This window comes from Molothrus ater, chromosome 26 (assembly GCF_012460135.2).
Source record: "Molothrus ater isolate BHLD 08-10-18 breed brown headed cowbird chromosome 26, BPBGC_Mater_1.1, whole genome shotgun sequence".
Classification (NCBI taxonomy): domain Eukaryota; kingdom Metazoa; phylum Chordata; class Aves; order Passeriformes; family Icteridae; genus Molothrus; species Molothrus ater.
Window position 1 is genome coordinate 5136758 of NC_050503.2, and position 24017 is coordinate 5160774.

General features: G+C 60.5%; 1 protein-coding gene across 2 annotated transcripts; it reads left to right on the forward strand.

Moving 5' to 3' along the window:
• The first annotated feature begins 4158 nt into the window (after positions 1-4158).
• Positions 4159-23171, forward strand: ZBTB7A (zinc finger and BTB domain containing 7A). Of its 2 annotated transcripts, none has more exons than XM_036399435.2 (3): positions 4159-4269; positions 17294-18501; positions 22525-23171. In XM_036399435.2, the coding sequence occupies exons 2-3, from the start codon at positions 17309-17311 to the stop codon at positions 22970-22972; spliced, it is 1641 nt and encodes a 546-aa protein (XP_036255328.1). In that variant the 5' UTR covers positions 4159-4269; positions 17294-17308; the 3' UTR covers positions 22973-23171. The 2 variants fall into 2 exon arrangements, with proteins under 2 accessions (XP_036255328.1, XP_036255329.1); XM_036399436.2 differs by lacking the exon at positions 4159-4269 and adding an exon at positions 15650-17163.
• Positions 23172-24017: the final 846 nt, after the last annotated feature.

Genomic DNA, 24017 nt, shown 5'->3' on the forward strand with positions numbered 1-24017 from the left:
AGGCAGAGCCCGGCTGTTCCCAGCGGCCATGCCCAGGGTTGGGGTCCCTCTCCTGACCCCAGCGGGGGCACAGGGAACCCTCCAGGCTGCATTTTCCCCCTCCAGGCTGCATTTTCCCCCTCCAGGCTGCATTCTCCCCCTCCAGCTGCCTCCAGCCCATCCCAGGGCTGGCCTCAGCCATTGTGGACGTGGCAGAGCTCCAGGATTCCCTGTCAGAGCCCCCTGGCCAGGGATGAACCCACCCCGAGCCCACGTTGTCCCTGGATTGTCCCTCCCATCGAGGACCCTGCAGCCCCCAAGGCCCCTTCCCACCCCGTGGATTTTGGGGTGAATTATTCCTCTCCTCCCCCCCATGTGGGCTTGGCAACACCTGAGCCCCCCGTGAGGATTTGGGATTTTTTTGGTGTTTTCCTTCTATTTTTTTGGCTGTTTTTCACTCAGTCAGGCTGGCAGCTGCCATCCCCCTGCCTGCCCTGGGTCCCACCATGGCAGCCCCCCCAAAAATTAACTACCAAGGCTGGGTACCCCCAAACCCCTCATCCCTTTTCCTTTCCTGTTTTCCAGCACAGGACAAAGGCACTGCCCTGCCTGGGGCCAACCCACAGGGCAAACACCTCCCCAAAGGGGGAACACCCCAATTTTTTGGGGGGAACACCCCAGTTTTGGGGGGAACACCCCAGTTTTGGGGGGAACACCCCAGATTTGAGGGGTCTGTGCTTGCTGGCCCAGCTCATGCCCAGCCAAGCCCCCCTGGAGCCGTGGGGTGCTCGATGTGATGGATTTTGCCTCTTGTTTCATGTGGGAAGCAGGGAAGGTTCCTCGAGTTTCGGGCTATTTTCCATCAGTTTTGGTGCTGGGTTTTGGAGGAGGAAGAGGAGGAAAAGGAGGATGATGAAGAGGAGAGCGTGGATGGAGCAGTTTGGTGGTGCAATTAATTTTTTTTTTTTTTTTTTTTAACTCGATATTTTCATCATGGACGGGGAAGGGGCGGGGGGGGGGGGGGGGGAAATAATAAATAAACGGCACTTTACATTTCCAGGTGGTTTTCTCTCCTCCTCGGTTGTGCCCGGGGTGGGTTTAACCCCTTTGGAGCCGGAATTCCAGCCGGGAGCTGTCTCTGGGAGCTCTGGTGGCTCCCCCTGGGCTCTGCTGGCCACTGCTGCCTCCAGTGGGAGCCGGAGACGCCGGAATTATCCCGGCACGAGGCAGCCCCGGCCCGGGACGGACGCGGAATCCGAAGACCTAAAAATCCAGTTGGAAATAATTGGGGGGTGGAAAATATTTAGGGGTGGAAAATATTTAGGGGTGAAAAATATTTGGGGTGAGCAGGAGCTGGGTGAAGCTGAAAAAAAAAAAAAAAAAAACAACAACAAATTGGGCCCAAAATTGGAAAATATTTTGCAGTTTTTGGGTTGTGAAAGATGCAGGGGCTCAGGGGGTGACACCAGCATGGTGCCATCCCTAATTCCAGGCTCCTTCTGGGACATGTTTTGGGGTCCTGTGGTGTCATCCCTAATTCCAGGCTCCTGGAACATTTTTTGAGGTTCCCATGGTGCCATCTCTAATTCCATGCTCGTTTTGGGACATTTTTTGGGGGTCCCTTGGTGCCATCTCTAATTCCATGCTTGTTTTAGGACGTTTTTAGGGGGGACCCCATGGTGCCATCCCTAATTCCCGGCTCCTTCTGGGACATTTTTGGGGTCCCATGCCGTGGTCCCTGACTCCAGGCTCCCGTGGTGTTGTTTTGGGGGATCCTGCTTTGTTTTTTCCTGGTGTTTTGGGGTCCCCCAGGGCTCTGGGGTGCCCTGGAATGCACTCACTGCGCCCCTGGGAGCTGTGCCAGGCTTTGGTGGTGCCAGCTGGGAATTGGGGGGGGTCCCGCGGGGTCCCCAGGGTGGGGGTGACCACGGCCCTTGTGCCACAGTGGGATTTTGGGGGTGCAGGGAGGAGCTGGGGGTGCCCAGCCAGGCTGGCAAAGGGGGGATCCCCAACCCCTGTTCAGTTTATGGGGTACAGTGGGGGCAGTTGGGGTTCTCCCCCCAAACACCCTCACGGGGAGGGGGGGGGGGGTTCCACAGCTGATTTTGGGGGGGGTCTCGGTGGGGGGGGGGCACTCTGGGCGTTGATATTTTGGGGGGAGCCCCCGGACGTGCCCCGGGCGTGCAGGGGGAAAGCGAAAGCAGCCGGGAGCTGGGGCTGCTGGGGCAGGGTGGGGACGGGCCCGGGGTGCAGCCCCCCCACCCCAAACCCCACCCCAAAACCTCCCGGAGCCTCCCCCCGCTCTGGTTGGGGGCTCAGGGACCCCTCAGTCCCCACCCCCGGCCGTGCTTCCCCGTCCTGCCTCAGTTTCCCCACCTGCTCAATGGGGTTAATGACCCAAAACCCCCCTGAAACCTCCCCAAAATCCCCCCGGGGGGCGGGGGAAGGGTGAGGGGCAGGAGGGGGGAGCTGAGCCGGGGTTATTTAAGGGAAAAAAGGGGGAAAAAGGGGAAACCCCAGCGTGGAACGGGACCCCCCGAGGGGGGAAGGGGGGGGTGTCGATCAGGGCTTTGCTTTTCTCGCTTTCTCTTCCTTTAATGAACTCGAACCCCCCCCCCCTCCCCCCCGAGCAGGAATTCCAAATGCACCCGAAATTTTCGCTTTTCCACGCGGCCGGGGCCGGGAAGGCGCTGGAATTCCGGGAGCCGTTCCCTGCCGGGCTGGGGGTGGCCCGGCCCCGCCCGGGTGGGGACAGCCCGGCCGTGTCCCCGTGTGTCCCCCCCCGGCCCGGGCGGGCCCGCAGCCCGGGCTGCTCCCGCCCTTGCCAGGCTGGCTCCGAGCCCACCGTGACCTTGGGCTCCGTGTCCCCTTCCCCCAGCGGGCGACGGGGGGGACACGAGTGGCAGGGAGGGGCTGGGGGGACATTGAGGACACCGAGGGTGGCACGTGGTGGCTTGGGGAGGTGACCTGGGAGGGACATTGTGGGGCGGGGGGCGTGGGGAGGTGACACACCAGGGTGGGGTGACTCGGGGAGGTGGCCTTGGGGGGGACCCGAGTGGGGTTGGGGGGACAGGGAGGTGACCTGTGGGGACACGCGTGGGTCTGGGGGGCACGGGGAGGGGGTGACGCGTGGGTAAGGTGAGCCAGAGGAGCCCGGAGAGGTGACCCGAGGGGTGACACGAGTGGCTGTGGGGGTGTGGAGCATGAAGGGTGACCCAGAGGGCCCGGGGGGGTGACACCCGTGGGGTGACACCCGTGGGTTTGGAGACACAGAGGTGCCCCAGGGGCTGACAGGTGGGCAGCGTGACCCAGAAGGGACCTGCTGGGTGACACCCGTGGGTCTGGGGGCCACAGAGGGGCCCGAGGGGGTGACACGGGGGCAAGGTGACCCCAAGGGGCTCAGAGTGGGGACACGAGTGGGTTTGGGGCCGGTGAAGGTGCCCCGGGGGGTGACACGAGGGGGTATGGGGGCGCCAGGGTGACCCGTGGGATGGCCCGTGGGCAGGGTGACCCAGAGGGGACCTGGGGGTGGCCCCGTGGGGACACGAGTGGCTCTGGGGTCTGTGTGACACTCACAGAGGGGGGAGGTGACACCATGTGACATACGTGGGTCTGGGGTCTGTGTGACACTGACGGGGACAGGGGGACACGCGTGGGTCTGGGGTCTGTGTGACACTGACGGGGACAGGGGGACACGTGTGGGTCTGGGGTCTGTGTGACACTGACGGGGGGGAGGTGACACCGTGCGACACGCGTGGGTCTGGGGTCTGTGTGACACTGACGGGGACAGGGGGACACGTGTGGGTCTGGGGTCTGTGTGCCGCTCCCGGGGGGGAGGTGACACCGTGCGACACACGCGGGTCTGGGGTCTGTGTGCCGCTCCCGGGGGGGAGGTGACACCGTGCGACACGCGCGGGTCTGGGGTCTGTGTGCCACTCCCGGGGGGGAGGTGACACCGTGCGACACGCGTCCCGCGGTGGGGGGGGGTCCGCGGGGTCGCCCCTGGGGTCTCCCCCGGCCGCGCCCCCCCCCGAGCCCCCCCCGCGCTGCGCCCCCCCCCGGCCGGAGGCGGCTGCGCCCCGCGGGGGGGGCGGCGGGCGGGGGGGCGGCGCGCGGCCCCTTTAAGAGCGGGGCGGCCCCGGCCGGAGCAGGAAGGAGCCGCATACGGGCCTCGGCGAGCAGCTCCCGCGGGGCGGCCAGAGCCTGCTCCGCCCGCCCGCACGGCCCGGCCCGCCCGCCTCGGCACGGCGCGGCCCGCTCCGCTCGCCCGGACCGCTCGGCCCCCGCCCGGTACGGAACTGAGGGGTGGGCGCGCATGGAGAGGGCGGGGGGGGGGGGGGGGGGGGTCGCGCATGGGGGGGGTGGTTCGAGCCTGACCCTCCCCCCCCCTCCCCGGAGGTGGTGGGGGGCAGTGGAGGGTGGGGAGGGGTCGGTTGCGTCCGTTGCGGAGGGGGGGTGGGGGCTGCCCCCCCCCTCCGCCCCCCCTCCGTATACGTTGTACTTGGCCGGGCCGTGCTGGGGGGGTCGCGGAGGGGGGGGGGGGAAGGGTTGGGAGCGGGGAGGGGTGGGGGGAGCGCGGCGCGGGGGTTGCCGGGAGTTGTAGTCCCTCGGCGGCGACGCGCCGCAGGTGCCCGTGGGCGAGCGGACTGCGCTCCCCGGCGGCCCTCGCGCGCGCGGCGAGCGGGAGGCGTGTTGATAGGCAGCGGGCGGGGCCAATCGGGGCGCGCCCTCCGCCCCGCGCACCCGCCCCGCCCGCCGCCGCCCGGCCCAATGGCGGGCGCCGCGCGGGGTGGCCGGGGACGGGCGCGGCGGGGCCTGCGCGGCCCCCCCCGCCCGGGCCCGCGACCCCCGCCTGGGCCGGGCCCCGCCGCGACCCCCGCCCGCCCCGCCGCCCCCGCGGGGCCGCCACCGACACTTCCCCCCCCCCCTCCTCCCCCCGGCGCCCCCCGCCCCCGCCTCCCCCCGGCCTCCATTGCGGCGCCCGCCCGCCCGGGGGAAGGGGTGGGGTCGTGGCGCCCGGCCAAGGCTCCCTGTGGGCCCCGCGGGGGGGGCGGCCCGGGCCGGCGGGGGGGGAGGCCGGTCATGGGTGGGGTCCCCCGGGGCCGCCCCGTGCGGGGGCGTCGGGCCGCGCCGTCCCCGCGCACCCCAAGGTCGTTGGCGGCCGGGGGGCGCCGGCCCGGCCCTGCCCGCCCCGCTCCGGCCCTGCGCGCCCGGGGTTGTTTTTACCCCCCTCGGCCGTCCCTTATCTCCCCCCGGCCGGCTGCGGGCAGGGGGGGCCGCGGTGATAATCCCCCCGCGGGGCTGGGGCGCTGCTGCCCGCAGGAGACCGGCGGGATAAGCCTCTCCCCCCGCGGGACTGCGCAGCGGCGAGGGCTCGGCGTGAGGGGCAGCATCCCTCGGAGCTGCCAAAACATTCCCCGCGTGCCCGGGGAGCCGGCACTGCCTCCTCATCGTCATCCCCCACTCGGGGCTCGGTTTTGGAACTGGTGGTTCCGGTCAGGTGCCCAAAAGTGCCGTGCCGTGCTGAGGCCTCCGCGACACAGGCAAAGGTCCCTGCCCTCTTCCCCTCGGAGCGGTGCTTGGTGGGGCTGGAGACGGGACAGAGTCACGGACACATCGCTGGGAGCGTGGGCTGGCGGCTGGGCACTGCCAGGGAAAGGGGTCCTTGGCCGTGTTGTTCCGGGAGTGTGGGAAAAGTTGCTTTATGAAGCTGTGTCAGGAGAGGCTGAGGTTGGAGATCGGGCAAAGTTTCTTTTTCCAGAGCATGGTGGGGTGCTGGACAGATTCCCCAGGGAATGGCCCCAGCCCCGAGGCTGCCAGAGCTCCAGAAGCGTCTGGACAGCACTCTCAGGGATGCACAGGGTGGGATTATTGGGGTGTCTGTGCAGGGCCAGCAGCTGGGCTGGGTGATCGCTGTGCGTCCCTTCCAGCTGAGGTTATTCCATGATTCCATGGAAAGCCCTGGGACTCCGGCAGCAGCACCAGGACGTGTAAATCCCGGCGTTGCTCCGCCGAAAGTGACAGTTCCTGTTGTACAAGCCCAGCCGACGTGACTGCCCGGCCCCTGCCTGGCTCTCGGTGTTCCCTGAGCTCTGCAGACCCTCGGCTTTGGGCAGCCAAAGTTTCTTTGGGCTCAAGGACTCTTGGTGGTGAGAGTTTGCTGCCGTCCCAGTTCAAGAGCGGCCGTGTTCCCGGGGCTGTTGGTTGTCCTGGCTATCGAAACCATAACTTATATAATAACTGTTTTATGGACACGGGGAGAGAAAGGTTCTGCCTGGAAGAATTTACAACCTAATGAGGGTTGAAGTTGTGCTCGGTGTAGCAGCGGAGCTAAAAGGTCATCGTGGCGCTTTCCAAAAGTGTTTGGGGTGGTTGTTGGTGGTGTTTTTCAAGGAATTGTGTGATTTCTCAAGGATTCTGCCCGTCCTGGTTGGAAATTGCAGTGTGTGGGCTCTTCTGGAGGCTGAGCAGGAAGAGCTGGGCTGGCTTTAATTCTGATGGTTTTGCTGGAGTTGTTGGATTTCAACTACTTTAAAAAAAAATAATAAAAGAGACCGAGAAAAACTGAGGAGTTTATTAGAGAGGAGCCTTTCTTGTTTAATATTCATTCTGGCCCCTGTTTAGGCTTGTTCTGGTGAAAGAGGGAGTGAAGAGGCGCAACCCAAACACGGGTGATGATGGTGGGATTTTTCCACCAAGCCTTAATTGCTTCAGTAACTCCAGGGAGGGTTTTGCAAGGCAGGAGCTCTTAATAAATGTGGTGGTGAATGAAAGTAGTTCCTCACTTTGCTGCTCTGCAACTCTTCCTCTGCCTTTTTTTTTTTTTTTTTTTTTTTTTTTTAATTATTAATCGTTTTTCACTCGTATTTCATCTGGTGGCCGTGGGTCTGGTGAAGATCTTTAGCTGTGGCTTCACAAGGAGCTCTGCTCTGTGGAGGAGCTGGGTGGAATTAATTTGGCACGGTGAGGGCGGCCGGGCTCCCTTCGTGTTTGGTGACTTTTGGAAGCAGAATTAAAAATTCCAGTTGTTCTCCCAGCGTGGGAATTTGGATGTGGGCACGGGACGCAAATGAGGGGTGAAATTTATGCTGCCATCGAGGCTCCGTGGTGGTTTGGGTGCTCCTGTCTCCCTTCAGGACCTTGTTTTGGGATCCAGTGCTGGGGTTTAACTGCAGGATCGAGTCCCATGCAGGTGTCCCACCTAAAAATCCCGGGTTTGTGTTTGAGGCAGAGTCTAAGTGCTTGAGAACTGTGGTTTGATCTTGATTTAAACTGACACTTGAGGGTTCTCTTCCCCGTCTCGGGATGCTGAGTTTTTTGGAAGATGAGCTTGTGTGGCGAACAATTAGAAAGAACCCTGCTCCTTATCTCTCCTAGTCCAGGCAATGAACAGTTGCTTTAACTACACTCTCAACCAGCCTTAACCTCAAATTTGAGCAGACCGGTCCCAGTCTGTAATTAAAAGCCTTTTGACGAGCAGAACTCAGGGAAAGGGAGGAAGACAGGCAGTGTCTGGGCTGAGGGAAGCGTTTATCCCCAACCCCGTGGCCCTTTGATCCCAACTGCTGCTGTGTCCGTCCCTGTACCTGTGCCTGCAGCGTCCCAGAGGAGCTCTGCGAGGACGTCAGCGGGAGTAAACGAGGTCAGGCCAGCGCTGGGATCCTCTCGGAGTAGCCGGGGCCGATTGTTCCTCGCCCAGCCCCCTGCCCGTATCGCCTTCCCTGCGCTCAGTTTCAGTTTCCCACCCGCCCGCTGGCACCGCCGGCTCCGGTGGCACAGCCGGGCCGGATCCCGGTGGGGCTCGTTCCCACCGCCCCAGGGATTCGGGGATGTCCCGCAGCAGCCCCGGGCTGCAGGTGGAAGGGAACTATAGGGCTCAGCTTAATGCGACGAGGTGCGAGAAACTGGAGACTGCTGCGAGCTGCCCCGGGGCTGCAGGTGGGAGCCAAGGGCACGGCGGTGGGATGAGCTGCAGATCCCCTGGCAAGCAGCGGCTTCCCAGCACCCTGGCATCGCCCATCCCTGGGAAAATGTGCGGCCAGAGAGCCGGGAATGTGACCTGCCAGCGCTGGCCTGGCCGGCTGGAACGCTGGCATCCTCCTGGGCATGACATCCCAGCACCCTCGGGATTGTTCTCCTCCTGTTCCCCACCCCTGTGCCCACCTGCTGGAACGCTGGCATCCTCCTGGGCACGAACTCAGGGTCGTTCTCCTCCTGTTCCTCACCCCTGTGCCCACCTGCTGGAACACTGGCATCCTCCTGGGCATGAAATCCCAGCACCCTCGGGGTCATTCTCCTCCTGTTCCTCACCCCTGTGCCCACCTGGAGCCCGTGCCCCTCTCCGGACCTGTCCCTGTGCTGGTTTCTCCACAGCAGAGGATGCCCCCCGCTCCCAGCGCTGGGTTTTAACTCCCTCCTCCCCATCCTTCACTCCACTCCTGCTCCCATTTCCTTCCTGCTTCGTGCACCTCCTTATTTCCCACCGGCACGCTGGGAACCAGTGAGTAAATGAGATTTTTTCCCCGTTGTTTGCTGGAGCTGGGAAGGTGCCGGACGTGGGCTTGTAGCTACAGGTTGGAGCTCCCCGAGCCTCCTGCCCCGACAGGCAGAGCAGAGGGAGCAGAGAGGGATCAGCATTCCCCCCGTGCATCCCAGCAGGGCAGGAAGGAAGGAGGGAGATCCGTGGTTGCCAGGGATGGAGCCCTGCTTGCTCCAGGGATTCGCTTTTGCTCGTCATCCCCTGGAGCCGGGAATGGCCGGACGAGCTGTCTGTTAATCCACAAACTGGGAATTACATAAGGGGCTGCCCTGCCCTGCTCTCTCATCAAACTCCAGGCTTATTCTTTTATTTGTTTCCCCCCTTTTTTTTTTTGTCCTCCCTCATTTCCCAGTGTAGAAAAGAACAACAGGTCTGTGAGGTGTCATTTGAGGCAATTAGATTGATGCCAGAGCCTCGGGCAGGGAATGTCAGGAGTGGTGGGGGGGACAATCCTGGGACAGGGGACAGCTTTGGGGGCTCCTGCAGCAAATGGGAATGGGGGGATTTGGGGTTTGAGCAGTTCTTAGGGCTCTCTGCTTAGGGGTCAGGAGAGATGTGACAGGGAGGGGGAACATGGAGTGAGGGGGTAAATGCTGTCTGGGACCTGTGGGAATGGGGGGATTTGGGATTTGAGCAGTTTTTATGGTTCTCTCAGTTCAGGAGGCCACGAGGGCTGTGACAGGAGAGGGGAAATTGGGGTGAGGGGGCAGAGGGGATTGGTTTTTCTCAAGGAAACACTGGAGTGACTTTGGGAGGATTTTGGCTGGAGTGGGGACAGGCTCTGGCCTCTGAAGGGGAGGGGGTGTCCAAGCATGACCTGCTCTGGTTGTTCTCCAGCCTGGAGCAGCTGGGCTGTGCCGGGGGTTAAAGCTTGGAGTCCTCAATTGCTCCCTTGCAAAGGGGCCCCATGCTGCCTTTTTGGAAAGCAGTTGCTTATTCCTGCCTGGATCCTGGTGCCTCCAGGCTCCTGGGGCTCCCAGGTTGGAAAAGAACTCCTGGGAGAGAGCAGCTCCTGCAGCCAGCACTGGAGCACGCACAGCCTCGTGCTTTGTGCACTTCTTCCCCTTTTTCCCTGCAACTCCTGAGACTTTCTGAAGTATTTTGGAGAACTGTGGCCGGCTCAGCCACGGCCTGGTGTTGTCCAGAATCTCCCAAAACCAGGGAGCTTTCCCACAGGAGCCAGGTGGGACAGAACCTGTTGGAGGGCCAGGACTGCAGCAGTGTGGGCGCACTGGGGCTCAGTGAAAAGGATTTGTTTGGGCAGCAGAACAATTTCCTTGAGTTCCAGGGTATCCAGCCTTCCTGGGCTCTGGGCTCAGCTCAGGTGGGCTCAGCTTAGCCTGAGGGTTGAGGGAGGCCTGGGAGTTGCTGGAACAGAGGTGGGTTTGGAGCAGGGGCTGAGGGTCTTTGAGCAGCTCTCAGCAGTTTGGGGTTGGTTTTGTCTCCGTGCAGGGGAATTCCTGTGACCTCTTGGTGCTGTTGGGGACAATCCCAGCACACAGAGTTGGTGCCATGGACTTTTGTGCTGAGGCAGAGTGACAGTGCTGGGGATGGAGGAGCTTCTCAGCCCAAAATAACCCTGACACTCAGGGCTCGGGTGGGAGACTCCCAGGGCTAAAAGGCACATTCCTGCCGGATTAAATCCGGCCTCTGATGACAAAGGAGAAAATTGGCAAGGAGGGCTGGGTGGAGGAACCAGTTCAGGCTCACCTTGCAACATGAGAGGAGTTTGGTGCTGTCGGGGCTGAGGGTGGCAGCTGGGGAGGCTCTGGGGCTGCAGCTTTGGGATCCTCTGGAACAGCACCAGTGTTTGGCCACTTGACCGTTGTCCATCGAGGTCCATGTCCTGCCTTTGGCCAGCAGCTGGAAACTGAAGTTTCCCAGGAGCTGTGCTGTGCCCTGCAAGGGAATCCCATCCCAGCTCCATCCCTGGAATGTGGCACTGGGTCACCCCTCTCTGCCTGGGCTGTGGAGGGGAATCCCTGCTGGTGAATCCCCTGTGGCTCTGGGAGCACCACCGGCTTTCCTGGGAGATGCAGAGTCTGGCCCAGGCCTTTGGGATGAGCCTGATCTTGGTGACGCTTGTTCTTCCTCTGGAACAATTCCACACCTGCCTTGTCCAGCCTCATCTGGGCCAGCATGTGAAAAACCAGTGGAGTTCAGGCAGTTTGGGAAAACCAAGAGGAACGAGCCCCTTTCTTCCCGGTGGCTCCATAGCAGCATTCCCAGCAATTCCCTGTCGCTGATGAGGGATCCCAGACCTCCAGCCCCACCATGGTGGTCCCTCCATGGTTCCTGTTTTATTCCATTAAAGTTCCTGGGATGTTCATGGAGGGTCTGAGGGATGTTCAGACCCAGGGCCCCATCCAGGCTTGAGTGGGAGCAGTTGCTCTTCCTGCCAGAAGCTGCAGGATGTGGGATTCTCCTTTCCTGGCTGTTCCTGCAGTGCTGTAGGTGCTTCTTCCCTGGGCCTGGAGTGCCAGGGGAAGGGACAATGGCTTCAAAATGAGGGCAGGGATGGATGGGATATCGGGAAGGAATTCCTCCCTGGGAGGGTGGGGAGACCCTGAGATGGAATTCCCAGAGGAGCTGTGGCTGCCTCATCCCTGGAGGTGTCCAAGGCCAGGCTGGAGCACTCTGGGATGTGGAAGGTGTCCCTGCCCATGGGGTGGAACAGGACGAGTCTCAAGGTCCCTCCCAGCCCACACCAGCCTGGGATTCTGGCATTTCAGGGATGTGTGGATCCGTGCCCCAGGATCTGCAGGGTTTGGGGCAGGTTTCCTCTCCTTGGAGCAGCTGCTGGGTGTGAAGGGGCTGCAGGAGGGGGGGGTTGGCTGTGCTGGAGCTTCCTGTGCTGCCCAGGCACATCCTTGAGAGCAGGGGAGGAAAAGCTCTGGGGCAGGGGAGCTCCTGGAGCCCAGGAGCTGTCAGAACATCTCAGGTGTTCTTGTACTTCACCTGGAATTTGAGTCTTGGCCTCATCACAGAATGGTTTGGGTGCAAGGGACCTTAAGGCCCATCCAGTGCCAGCCCTGCCATGGCAGGGTCACCTCCCACTGTCCCAGGCTGCTCCCAGCCCTGTCCAGCCTGGCCTCGGGCACTGCCAGGGATGGAGCAGCCCCAGCTGCTCTGGGAATCCCATTCCAGTCCCTCCCCACCCTCACAGGGAAGGATCCCTGCCCAACATCCCATCTAAACCTCCTCTGTTTGAATCCATTGCCCCTTGTCCTGTCCCCGCATGTCCCTCCCCATCTCCCTTGGAGCCCCTTCGTGCACTGCAAGGTCTCCAGAGCTCTTGCAGCAGCATTCCAGCACCCAAAGCACCTCCAAGACGTGGGGTGCTCTGATCTGTGTAAGGAGCAGAGCAATGCAGCCCCTCTGAGGAGCCCCTGGAGCAGGGCTCGGTCAGGGCTGGGACCTGGAGCCTCTTTGGGAACCAGCTGAACCCTCCTGGTGTGGTTCAGTCTCGTTCCTCATTCCTCACATCCCAGATCCAGAGCTGTGGTCGCTTTTCCCTGTTAAGGGCTGGGCAGGGGCTGGAGGGGATGGATGCCCATGCTTGGGAAACAGAGCCAGATTGTCCAGAGCAGCCCACAGATATTTGCAGGGCGCTGGTTCTGCTCCGGTCTCTTCCCTTCAAGAGCTGCATGATCTTGGTCATGTTACCCCAGCTGGGGTGTCCAGGCAGGACAAAAGAAAGCTGGAATTCACTCTTTGCCATTGATGACTCCATTGCCTTCTCAAGACCAAGGATTTCTTCCCACTGCACCGTTGAAAATGTAGTTTTATTTAAAAGAAAAGCAGGCTGAGGGGTTTTTTTAATCTTGATTTTTCCCACAGTGCAGTTCCTTCTGTTGATGTTCAGGGTCTTCTTCTCAGGAACATCCAGCTGGTTCTCCAGGTCCAAATAATTGGGATAGTTTGGCCCTAAGGCACTGACAGCACATTTCCTTGTTGGGAGCAGTTGAGTTTCCATGGCTCAGTGGAGTGGTTGGAATTGTGACTTCTCCCAAGCAGGCAGAAACTTCCCCTTTTCCCGTTCCCTTTTCCCATTCCCCTTTCCCCTGCCCTGTTCCCAGCTCCCCAGTGCAAGGTGTGTGTCCCGAGGCCTGGGGTGGATCCTGGGCAGGGTGGGACCTGCTGGGGCCTGTCCTGGGCTGCTCCCAGCACAGGCTCTGCCTCTGCTCCCCGTGGCCCCAGAGCTGCCTTGGGCCAGGCTGGCAGAGCTGGGAGAGGGACAGGGGCACTGGGATGGGCTGTCCCTAAATGTCAGCAGGGGAGGACTTGTGGGGTGGCAGCAGTTCTAGGGGGAAATGCCCCATTTCTGCAGGCTGGTGAGGGAGTGCTGGGGTCGTGTTTGGGCCTTGGGCAGCAGCCCCTGGGGTGGTTTTTTGTGTAAATCACCATTTTTTAAATCATTCTCCCCTGGTGCTGCTGCTGAGGCTGCCCTGCCTCGGTCGTGTGTGTTTGCTCCAAGAAATCCCAGAGCAGCTTGGGATCCTTGGGCACCTTGAGTGTCCCAAATTTCAGAACAGTTTGGGCTGGATGGACCTTAAATATTCCTGCCACGGGCAGGGACATCCTGGAGTATCCCAGGGTGCTCCAGCCTGCTCTTGGACACTTCCAGGGCTCCAGGGGCAGCCACAGCTGCTCTGGGAATTCTTCCCAATTCTCACCCTGCCCTGTCAGTTTGATCCATTCCCTCCTGCCCCGTCCCTCCACACTCATGTCCAAAGTCTCTCTCCATCCCACAGCCTCAGCATCCACAGGCACCTCCCAGAGCTCAGCTCTTCCCAGGAATTGTTGCTGTGTGCATTGCAGAATTCCCCAAAGCCGTTTTGCCTCGTGCCCCATGGAAAGGGTGATGCTGATTCTCCCTTCCTGCCCTGAGCAGGTGCCAGGTGTTGCTCAAGTTCTCACCTGTGCTGCTGCAGAGGGCGGCACCTCTGCCTGAGGAAGGGTTTTGGGATCTTTTCCGGATTAGAGCACGTAGAGAACATTGGCTGTTCCCTGTTCCCCAGGTGTGACCCAGCTCTTCCGCCTGGCTATGCCTGAGCCCTCCCAAACTGCTCAGCTTCCTCTAAATTTTAAGGCAAAGAAGTGAAGAGAAAAGGAAAAACAACCACTGAGGTTCTGTGGAAAACTGGTAATTAAAGAGGTGTTTTGTCAGCACTTTTGGTTGGGATCCCATCTTGATGTGGTCGTCTCATTTGAATGTAAATGTCAAATTCCAGAGCTCCTGGAGGAGAGGGATTGGGTGACATCCTGCTGAGGGAAGCACAAGCTCAGGGGTTTCCATGAGCTCTGGGTGCTGCTCTTGGGCTGGGGGGGGGGTCTGGGAGGAGAGAGGTGAGAAATTGAGCTTAAAAAAAAGAAAATAAAATCGCAGTGCTGAGGTCACAGCTCGGGTGCTGTGTCCTGGTGTGGCCCCTCACGGTGAGAAGGACACAGAGGGGCTGGAGTGAGCCCAGAGAAGGGAATGGAGCTGGGAAGAGTCTGGAAAACATCTGAGGGAGCTGGGGAGGCTCAGGAGTGACCTTCTGGCTCTGCACAGCTCCCTGACTGGGGGCACAGCCAGGAGGGGTCAGGTTCTGCTCCCAGGGGACAGCAGGACAAGAGGGAACGGCCTTGAGTTGCACCAGGGCAGGCTCAGGTTGGATTTTGGGACGATTTCTGCATGGAAAGAATGATTGGACATTGGCAGGGGCTGTCCAGGGAGTTCCCATCCCTGGAGGTGGCACTGGGCTGGGGACAAGGTGGGCACAGCTGGGACTCAGTGATCCTGGAGGGCTTTTCCAACCTCAGGAATTCATTTCAGTCTTGAGGAGCAGCGTCCAAAGGCGATGGGGAATCAGCTGGATGTGGAACATCAGCTCAGGGAGGTGGAGAACTTCCCTCACCCCCGTTCAGCCCCCAAAAAATGACATTTTTCCTGCCTGTGTGTGCCAGGCTGACCCGTGGAGCTGGAATAGCCACAGCTCCCCTGTGTTGGGATTTTGGAAGCGCTGAGGGGGCTCAGAGCAGGGTTGGGGCTGCACAGGGTGTCCCAGCAGGCTGTCAGTGATGTTCCTAAATCACCTGGAGGGCCCTGCTGCTGCTCCAACCCCCCTTCCTCACGAGCTGTATTTCACCTCAGTCGGGCCATTCCCAAACTTCTCCCCCAGTGCCACTTTTGGGGTGAAATGTGGCACCTCTGAGCCCTGCAGAGCCGCCCAGTCTGGGACAGGGGCCTGGAACTCCCAGGCAGGCAGGGAGGGAATGGAGCTGCTGGGAAATCCAGGTCAGGAGTTGAGGCTCCCCCTTGGTGGCCCATTCAGACCTTTCCTTGCCAGGGAGGGACGGGCTGTGGTTGTGCCAGCAGCTTTTGTCACTTGTCACCTGGCTTCAGCACATTCCCAAGTGGATTCTGCCCATTCCATCGTGGCCTTGAGCCCCGGTGCCATGAGCAAGCAGTGGATTTGGGGTGCCTGGAACTTGTTTTGAGTCACCCACCTCACAAAGACTCAACAAGTTCCCAAAACCCCAAATCCATCCTTTGGAACGCTCCGTTTTCCCATTGGCAATTCCTAAACTGTTGGAAAGGGGATGGAGGGGACGTTTTAAGGGCTCAGTCTCTGGATGTGGCTGGAGCATCCAGGCCCTGAACCCGTTCCTGGGGGGCTCAGGACGCCCCCTTTGCCCCCACCACCCCCGGCCACCGCGGCCGTGGGACACAAAGGCCGTGTTGTGTGCGGGGTGGCCGACTTGGAGCAGGCTCCAGGGGCAGTCTCATGACCCTGCAGCCATTCCCACACTGTGGGGATGATTATCCCAGCCCCCAGGCTGGGGGGGGACCTTGTCTGGCTGCTCCCCAGGGCTGGGCTGTGTGGGGGACAGACACAGAACCCTCAGGACGCCTGTCCAGAGCTTCCAAACGCTGCACGCAGCTCCAGCTCACTGGATTTGGGAGGAAAAAACTTGTAAAGCATCTGTGGTAGAGAGGAGGGAGAGGGGGAAGCTCCAGTGCTGGTTTGGGGGCTGGCAGGGTTGTGGGATCTGCTCCAGTCAAGGTTTGGGGAGCTCTGGAGCTGCCCTGGTGGGAGTGGGACCAGCAGTGCTGAGGCAGCAAAGCCTCCCTGGAGCCCCAGCTCAGGATCCCCTGGGATGGGGTGACCTTGCCCAAGGTCACACCTGAAGCCAGGTCTGGCGTGGAGTGGTGCCACCAAACAGCTCTTTCCTCCCTGATGTAAAAATCCATGAAATTAGGGTTTAAAGGTCACGCCTGGAGCTCCGGAGGTGGCTCTGGAGTTGCTCCCAGGAGTCTGAGGAAGCCACCTGGCTTTGGTGTTTGGTGTTGGTGGCAGGACTGGTGCGTGCCCCCAGCCCCCCTGGTCCTCCCTCCTCCTCCTCACCCCATCCCATTCCTGCTGGGAGCCGAATCCTGGTGTCCTCCTGCTGTTGATTACGCAGGGATTTGCTCCAGATCCCTTTTCCACAGCCTCAGACCTGCCTTCTCCTGCCTTTTCTCTGTATGAAACAGGAAGGTGCCAAAGTTAAACTTATTTTCTGGGCTTAACAAAACGTTTCAAAAATAAGTAAATATGGAAAACTACTGGGGAGGCCGGGGGTGGGTGGGGGAAGCCGGAGTTGTGCAACCTGGGCTCCTGCTCCGTGCTGGGACCCGGGGCTGGCAGCTGCTTCCTGAATAATTATTCCTGTTCTGGATCCATCCTGACTCATCCGTCCCCCCATGGCCTGGGACAGGCCACGTCCCGCCGTGCCTCAGTTTCCCCACCTGGAAATCAGGAGCCTGGGTACTCCAGCCTTGTGCTGGGGTGATTTTTGGACTGGTTTGTGCGTGGATTTCTTGGCTCCTGCTGATCCCAGTGCTTGGGATGGGGGGAATTACACTGATTTTCCAGCAAAGGCATTGCTGCTTCAAGGAGCGTGTGGATTTGTGCTTGAGGTGGACAGGAGGGAAATGTTATTCCTCATTTTTGGGATCAGAAGACTGGGATTGTGGGAGAATTAGGGGCTGCTCAGGCTCGCAGTCAGGCTCCAGTGCCCATTTCCCAGCAAAGGCTGGGTTTTTCCAGCCTTTGGAGTAAAGTGGATGTGTCAGGAGTGACTTTATTTATTTATCTTGTCCCAAACAAACCCTTGGCATTGGGAAGAGCTGCTGCTTCTGCTGGAACCTGTCCAGGATCCAGGTCTGGCGCTGGCACTTGGTGATCCCGGTGTCCTTTCCTCTCTCCCGCTCCCAGGAAGGAGCAGGAGCTGCCTCAGCTTCCAGGGATCAGCTCTGCTCTGTCAAACACCTGCAGCAGCAGCGTGGGGAGGCTGGGGCTCCCCTCTCCCTGCCCTTCCCAGAGGATATTCCCGGGGTGCTGTGATGGGAATGCTGTTCCCAGTGGTGACATCATGGAGCTGGGGACCTTCCCAGCAGGAATGGCACTGGGAGATGCTCCCAGGGCAGGACTGGGATGCACTGGGGAGGCTCAGGCTGCCCTGGCCCCACGCTGGGCACGGCTGTGCCCGCTCCAGGTGCTGCCTGGCTGGGTGATGCCAGCTCCCTGCCAAGGCTTGCTGCTCTGGCCCGGATCCGTGCTAATTCAGCTGTTCTCACTTGAGAGCACCTGGCCTCTGTTCCTCCTCCTCCTCGCCAGGTAAGCACAGGACGGGCAGGATGATGGGAGAGGCACAGGGGACACACTGCCAGGTGCGTCCCTCAGGAATTTGGGGATTCTCCCGATGTCTCCAAGCTCTGACTCACGGCCTTGCCCTCCTTCCCCACAGCCTTTAGCCTGGAAGATGGCGGGTGGCGTGGACGGCCCCATAGGGATCCCGTTCCCGGATCACAGCAGCGACATCCTCAGCAGCCTGAATGAGCAGAGGAACAACGGGCTGCTGTGCGACGTGGTCATCCTGGTGGAAGGCCAGGAGTTCCCCACCCACCGCTCCGTCCTGGCAGCGTGCAGCCAGTACTTCAAGAAGCTCTTCACCTCAGGGTTAGTGGTGGACCAGCAGAACGTGTATGAGATAGACTTTGTGAGTGCGGACGCCCTGTCGGCGCTGCTGGAGTTCGCCTACACCGCGACCCTCACCGTCAGCACTTCCAACGTCAACGACATCCTCAACGCCGCCACGCTGCTGGAGATCCCGGCCGTCAGGGATGTCTGCACGGATCTCCTGGAGAGGAAGATTCTGGCCAAAAATGACCAGATGGATACAGTAGATCAAATTGATCAGAGGAACCATCTCAGAGCAAAAGAGTACCTGGAGTTCTTCCAGAGCAACCCCGTGAACGGCCACCAAGGCAGCTTTCCGTGGACCAACCCAGAGTTGAGAGACCTTCAGAGACTGAACTTCCGAGGCCAAGAGGAGGAGGAGGAGTCGAACTGCAACGGCCTGGACTTCTACTCGCAAGCCACCCCAACCGAAAGACCAAAGGCAAGTGACTGTGACCCCGACAGCAACCCGGCCATGTGGCTGGAGCGCGAGGACGAGGAGCCGGTCAGCGGCGGGATGTTCTCCCCTTCCCAGAACGGACATTACAGCAGCCGCGGCTTGGCCACCCCGGCAGAAGAGGAGGGGGGCACCCCCAGGGGCCCTCTGGACCCGCAGGAGGCCGGGGACTCGCCCAGCTTCATCCCCACGGGCACGGAGACGGAGGATGATGCCAGGGAGGTGGATGACCTGGCCGCCAGCGCCCTGCTCCAGCAGATGATCAACTCGGTGGGGCGGCAGCAGCTCGGCGACGACGACCGCAAGGACGAGGACGGGGTCATGGATTATTACTTGAAATATTTTGGCAGTTCCAGCGAGGGCGACGTGTACCCGTCCTGGTCGCAGAAGGTGGAGAAGAAGATCAGGGCAAAAGCATTCCAGAAGTGCCCCATCTGCGAGAAGGTGATCCAGGGCGCCGGGAAGCTGCCGCGCCACATCCGCACCCACACCGGGGAGAAGCCCTACGAGTGCAACATCTGCAACGTCAGATTCACCAGGTACGGCTGGGAACGGGGGCTGCACACAGACCTGGGGGCTGCACACAGACCTGGGGGCTGCACACAGACCTGGGGGCTGCACAAAGACCCGGGGTCTGCACCCAAACCCGGGGTCTGCACCCAAACCCGGGGTCTGCACCCAAACCCGGGGTCTGCACCCAAACCCGGGGTCTGCACCCAAACCCGGGGTCTGCACCCAAACCCGGGGTCTGCACCCAAACCCAGGGTCTGCACCCAAACCCAGGATCTGCACCCAAACCCAGCCCTCCCCTCTCCCCGGGAGCCAGCCCAGGGCTGCTCCTGGGTGATTTTATCTCTCTGCTCAACTCATTTCCGTCCTAACTGGCGAGCTGGGGCTGGAGGCCAAAGTTTTCCAGGGAGCAGTTTGGGGGTGTGACACTTGAGCTATCTCAAGGGGCCTGGCTCGATGGCCAGTGCCACCATCCTGCTGTCCTGACTTGCTGAGCTCTGCTGGAAGCCTGACATGAGGGGGAAACAGAGCTGCAGCTCTTGGTCTGTCCATTGAGGCAGGAGCAGGGGAATGGTTTGGGCATGGCTCATGGCATGGCTGAGGTGGCCGTGGCTGGGTTGGAGGGAGGTCGGAGCCCGCTCGTGTCCTTGGCAGAGCAGCTCTGCAGCCCCGGTGCAGCTCCCGGGGGCGTTTGCCACGGCCCTGTTCCTAATCAGGGCTGCTCTGCTCCCTGCCTGGGCCACGGCAGCACCAAAGAAAGGGGACATTGTTTGGGCTGCTCCAGTTCACTCCAGTCCGTGCCCGGGCGCCGCCTCCTCTCCCCGGCTCTGCTGCGGGGCTGGGCCGGCCCGGGGGTCCCAGCCTGGAGCATCCCTGGCCCTGCCGGGGGCAGCGTGGGCTGCCCGGCCTGGGGCTGCTCCCTTTCCCTCTCCCTGCTCCCTCTCCCTGCTCCCTCTCCCTGCTCCCTCTCCCTGCTCCCTTTCCCTTTCCCTGCTCCCTTTCCCTGCTCCCTTTCCCTTTCCCTGCTCCCTTTCCCTTTCTCTGCTTTTTCCCTTCCCTTTCCCGTTCCCTTTCCCTTTCCCTTTCCCTTTCCCTTTCCCTGCTCCCCTTCCGTGCTCTCTTTCCCTTTCCCTGCTCCCTTTCCCTGCTCCCTTTCCCTTTCTCTGCTCTTTTTCCCTTCCATTTCCCTGCTCCCTTTCCTTTTCCCTGTCTGCTCTCTTCCCTTTCCATTTCCTTCCCTGCTCCCTTTCCCTTCCCTTTTTCTGCTCTGTTTCCCTTCCCTTTCCCTTCTCCCTTTCCCTTCTCTTTCCCTGCCTGCTTCTTTCCCTTTCCCTGCTCCTTTTCCCTTTCCCTGCCTGCCCAGATGTTCCCACTGTGCCACTTCCCCCAGCCCTTCCAGGCCCCTGGTGCTCTGGGGGCTCCATCCCGTGTGGGATCCGTGTGGGGTGCCCGGGGTGCAGCCCGAGGGGCAGGAGGCCGTGTCCTGCCCCTTCCCCTGGTCCCGGCCGCGCCCAGCCCACGTTGGAGAGCTGAGGAATGCAGATAATGGCAGGGGCAGGGTGCCAGCCCTCCCTCCCCGCTCCCCCGGCCCTGCCACGCGGCACCTCCCTGCTCTGGGGCTGGGGCTGATCCCACAGCGACCCCACAGCGACCCCACAGAGACCCCATAGCGACCCCATAGCGACCCCATAGCGACCCCACAGCCACCCCATAGCGACCCCACAGCCACCCACAGAGACCCCATAGCGACCCCACAGCGACCCCACAGCCACCCCATAGCGACCCCACAGCCACCCACAGAGACCCCACAGCCACCCCATAGCGACCCCACAGAGACCCCACAGCCACCCCACAGCCACCCCATAGCGACCCCACAGCCACCCCATAGCGACCCCATAGCGACCCCACAGAGACCCCACAGCGACCCCACAGCGACCCCACAGAGACCCCATAGCGACCCCATAGCGACCCCACAGCCACCCACAGAGACCCCACAGCGACCCCACAGCGACCCCACAGCGACCCCACAGAGACCCCATAGCGACCCCATAGCGACCCCACAGCCACCCCATAGCGACCCCACAGTCACCCCATAGCGACCCCACAGCCACCCCGCTGCCATCCCTGAGCCACCCCACTGCCATCCCCCTCTAGGCACCATCCAGGGCACTGCAGGCCCTGGAAATGCCACAGGGTACCTGGCAGCTGCTGGCACTGCAACGTGAGGGGAGGCACAGGGGGGACTTGTGGGGAGGGGGAGCTGGTGGGACCACCTCATCCTTTTTCCATCCTGCTCCCATTCCTTGGCATTAGGATCTGCTCCCATTCTGTGGGATTAGGATCTGCTCCCTGCTGGCTCCCAGGAGGGCCTGGCACCTGTAAAAAAGCTGCTTTTCTAAACCAGCATATTCCAGCCAAAACACATCCTCCTGCCTCTGCCCACAGCAGCTTTGGGAAGCCTGGACAGGGACAGGGAGCTGTCCTTGGCATCGCTTGTTCCTGTGCCCCGAGCTCCATTTATTCCACGTTATTTATTCCACATTATTTATTCCATGTTATTTATTCCATGCTATTTATTCCATATTATTCCTTTGCTCTCCTTCCCCATCCACGGCCCAGGGCTGGGAACAAATCCCTTCCCCATTCCGTGGGAGGGGTTTGGGAGGGGGTTTGGGGTGTGGCAGGAGGAGGAGGGGGCTGCTCCAGCCGGGTGTTCCCGCACCCAGCCCGGCCCTGCTCAGGGATTTTTGCTCCCTGGCGTTTCCTGGTTCCTCTGCGGTCACAGGGGGAGGAGCAGCACCCATAAAAAAAAAAAAAAAAAAAGAGAAGAGTTTGGGAGGTTATAAAATGCCAAATTGTAATTTCACGAGCCACTTCGTGTGTCACTCAGAGCTGGACACGACCTTGGGGCTTTGATCCTTCCCCGGAGCTTTAGGATTTCTGGGATCCTGTGGGTACAGGGAGAACGTTCAGGGCTGGGATCTGAGTGATCCGTGCAGGAATGGGGTGGATCCGCCTGGGAAGGGTCGGGCAGGTGCTGGGGAGGGCAGCAGGGGCTCCCCTGCCTGGCCACGTGCTCGGGGCTGGGTTTGCCTCCAGGAAGCAGCGATGGCTCAGGTGGCCCTGCTGGGCCCTGGCCCAGCCCCAAATGAGCCATGTGTGACCCCATAGCTGTGACCAGCCTGGGCTGGGCAGGGTGTGACCCCATAACCCTGCTCAGACTCTATGTGGGGCACTCTGTGACCCTATAACCCTGCTCAGACCCTGTATGGGCCAATGTGTGACCCCATAACCCTGCTCAGACCCTGTATGGGCCAATGTGTGACCCCATAACCCTGCTCAGACCCCATATGGGGCAATGTGTGACCCCATAACCCTGCTCAGACCCCGTATGGGGCAATGTGTGACCCCATAACCCTGCTCAGACCCTGTATGGGCCAATGTGTGACCCCATAACCCTGCTCAGACCCTATATGGGGCACTGTGTGACCCTACAGCCATGCTCAGACCACATGTGGGGCAATGTGTGACCCCACATGTGACAGTGTGTGACCCTACCCTCTCACCCTGCACTGGGTGATGCTCAGCCCCACAGCAGGAGCTGCTCAGGCCCATTCCAATGTCCATCCCCACACCAGGAGCTGCCCAGGCCCATTCCAGTGTCCATCCCCACACCAGGAGCTGCCCAGGCCCATTCCAGTGTCCATCCCCACACGAGGAGCTGCTCAGGCCCATTCCAGTGTCCATCCCCACACCAGGAGCTGCCCAGGCCCATTCCAATGTCCATCCCCACACCAGGAGCTGCCCAGGCCCATTCCAGTGTCCATCCCCACACCAGGAGCTGCTCAGGCCCATTCCAGTGTCCATCCCCACACCAGGAGCTGCTCAGGCCCATTCCAGTGTCCATCCCCACACCAGGAGCTGCCCATTCCAGTGTCCATCCCTGCTCCAGCCCCGTCCCAGTGCCACCCACGCCGTGTCACCTCCTCCACACCCCTCCCTGCCCCTCCACGCCCCCAGTCCGTCCCTGACGTGTCCGTGTGTCCCCGCAGGCAGGACAAGCTGAAGGTGCACATGCGGAAGCACACGGGGGAGAAGCCCTACCTGTGCCAGCAGTGCGGGGCCGCCTTCGCCCACAACTACGACTTGAAGAACCACATGCGGGTGCACACGGGGCTGCGGCCGTACCAGTGCGACAGCTGCTGCAAGACTTTCGTCCGCTCCGACCACCTGCACAGGCACCTTAAAAAAGATGGATGCAACGGGATCCCGTCACGGAGGGGCCGCAAGCCGCGGGTCAGGGAGGCCGGCGGGGCCATGCCCCCCACGCCCACGGAGGACGGGAGCACCCCGGCCCCCGAGCCCGAGGACACGGCCGCGGGCAGCGAGGAGCAGCAGCAGCAGCAGCAGCAGCACTTTGAGGAGAATTCCAATAACGAAGCGCCGGGATTGAATGTAGCAGGAGGGTCGGATGAGGGTAATGAGCAAGGACTCTCCTAAACCAAAAAAAAAAAAAGAAAAAAACCATAAAACCAACCCCAACCGATGAAACGATGAAACCTGAAAAAAAACAAAACAAAGTCACAAAATCTAGTTAGTACTTTTCCTCCGATTTTTCTCTTTAAAAGATGTTTCTCTCCCTTTTTTTTAAGGAAAAAACAAAAAAAAGCTACAAAAAAAAGAAAAAAAAAAAGAGAGATATTATATATTAACGTTTTCCAATCTTCCCATCGTAAGCGGGGCTCTCCCCCAAGGATCCCTCATAGCCAAGGACCTTTTCTTGGAAAGGCAAGGACGCTAGGGAAGCACGAGGTGGGGATGGAAAGTGGCTCTGTCGCATGGAAAAGAGCTTCCATGTAAATCCAAAGCTTTATTTTGTGTCCAAACACATGTTTAAAAAAAAAAAAAAAAAAAAAAGAAAAGAAAAAAAAAACTTATTTCAGAGAGAGATCTATTTAAGAAAAAAAAAAAAGGAAAAAATAGAAAAAAAAATAAGGAGAGGTAGGAGTTGGAAGGGCTGTGGCAGGGCGGGGTTTGGGATTTGGGGGCCGGGGGCTCCTTCCCAGGAGATCGGGGTCAGGATTTGGGGTCTGTCCCCCCAGCCCCCCCCGAGTGCGAGGCTCAGTCGGGCAGCGAGGGCTCCGGGTGGGGAAAAAAATTGCTGGAAATTGCTGGAAAAATTGCCTAAAAAAAAATTTTTTTTAAAAGAAAAAATCATGTGAGAGAAGGCAGCAGGTTCGGCAGGGTTTGTGTCGGGCACCCGGGGCTGGGGACGCTGGAGATGGGGACAGGGCAGGGCTGGGGCCACCAGGGTGGGGACACCAGGGTGGGGACACCAGGGATGGCTCAGCCGTGCCGTGGGTTCAGTGTCCATCCCTGTGTCCGTCCCTGTGTCCATCCCTCTGTCCACCCCTGTCCCTCCCATTGTCCCCACATCCGTCCCCACCCCGCAGTGCCCAGGAAGTGCCTGAGTCAGCCCAGCCCCCGCTGCCGGCAGAATTTGGGGCTGGGGGGTCCCAAATCCCCCCCAGGGAATTTTTCTTTC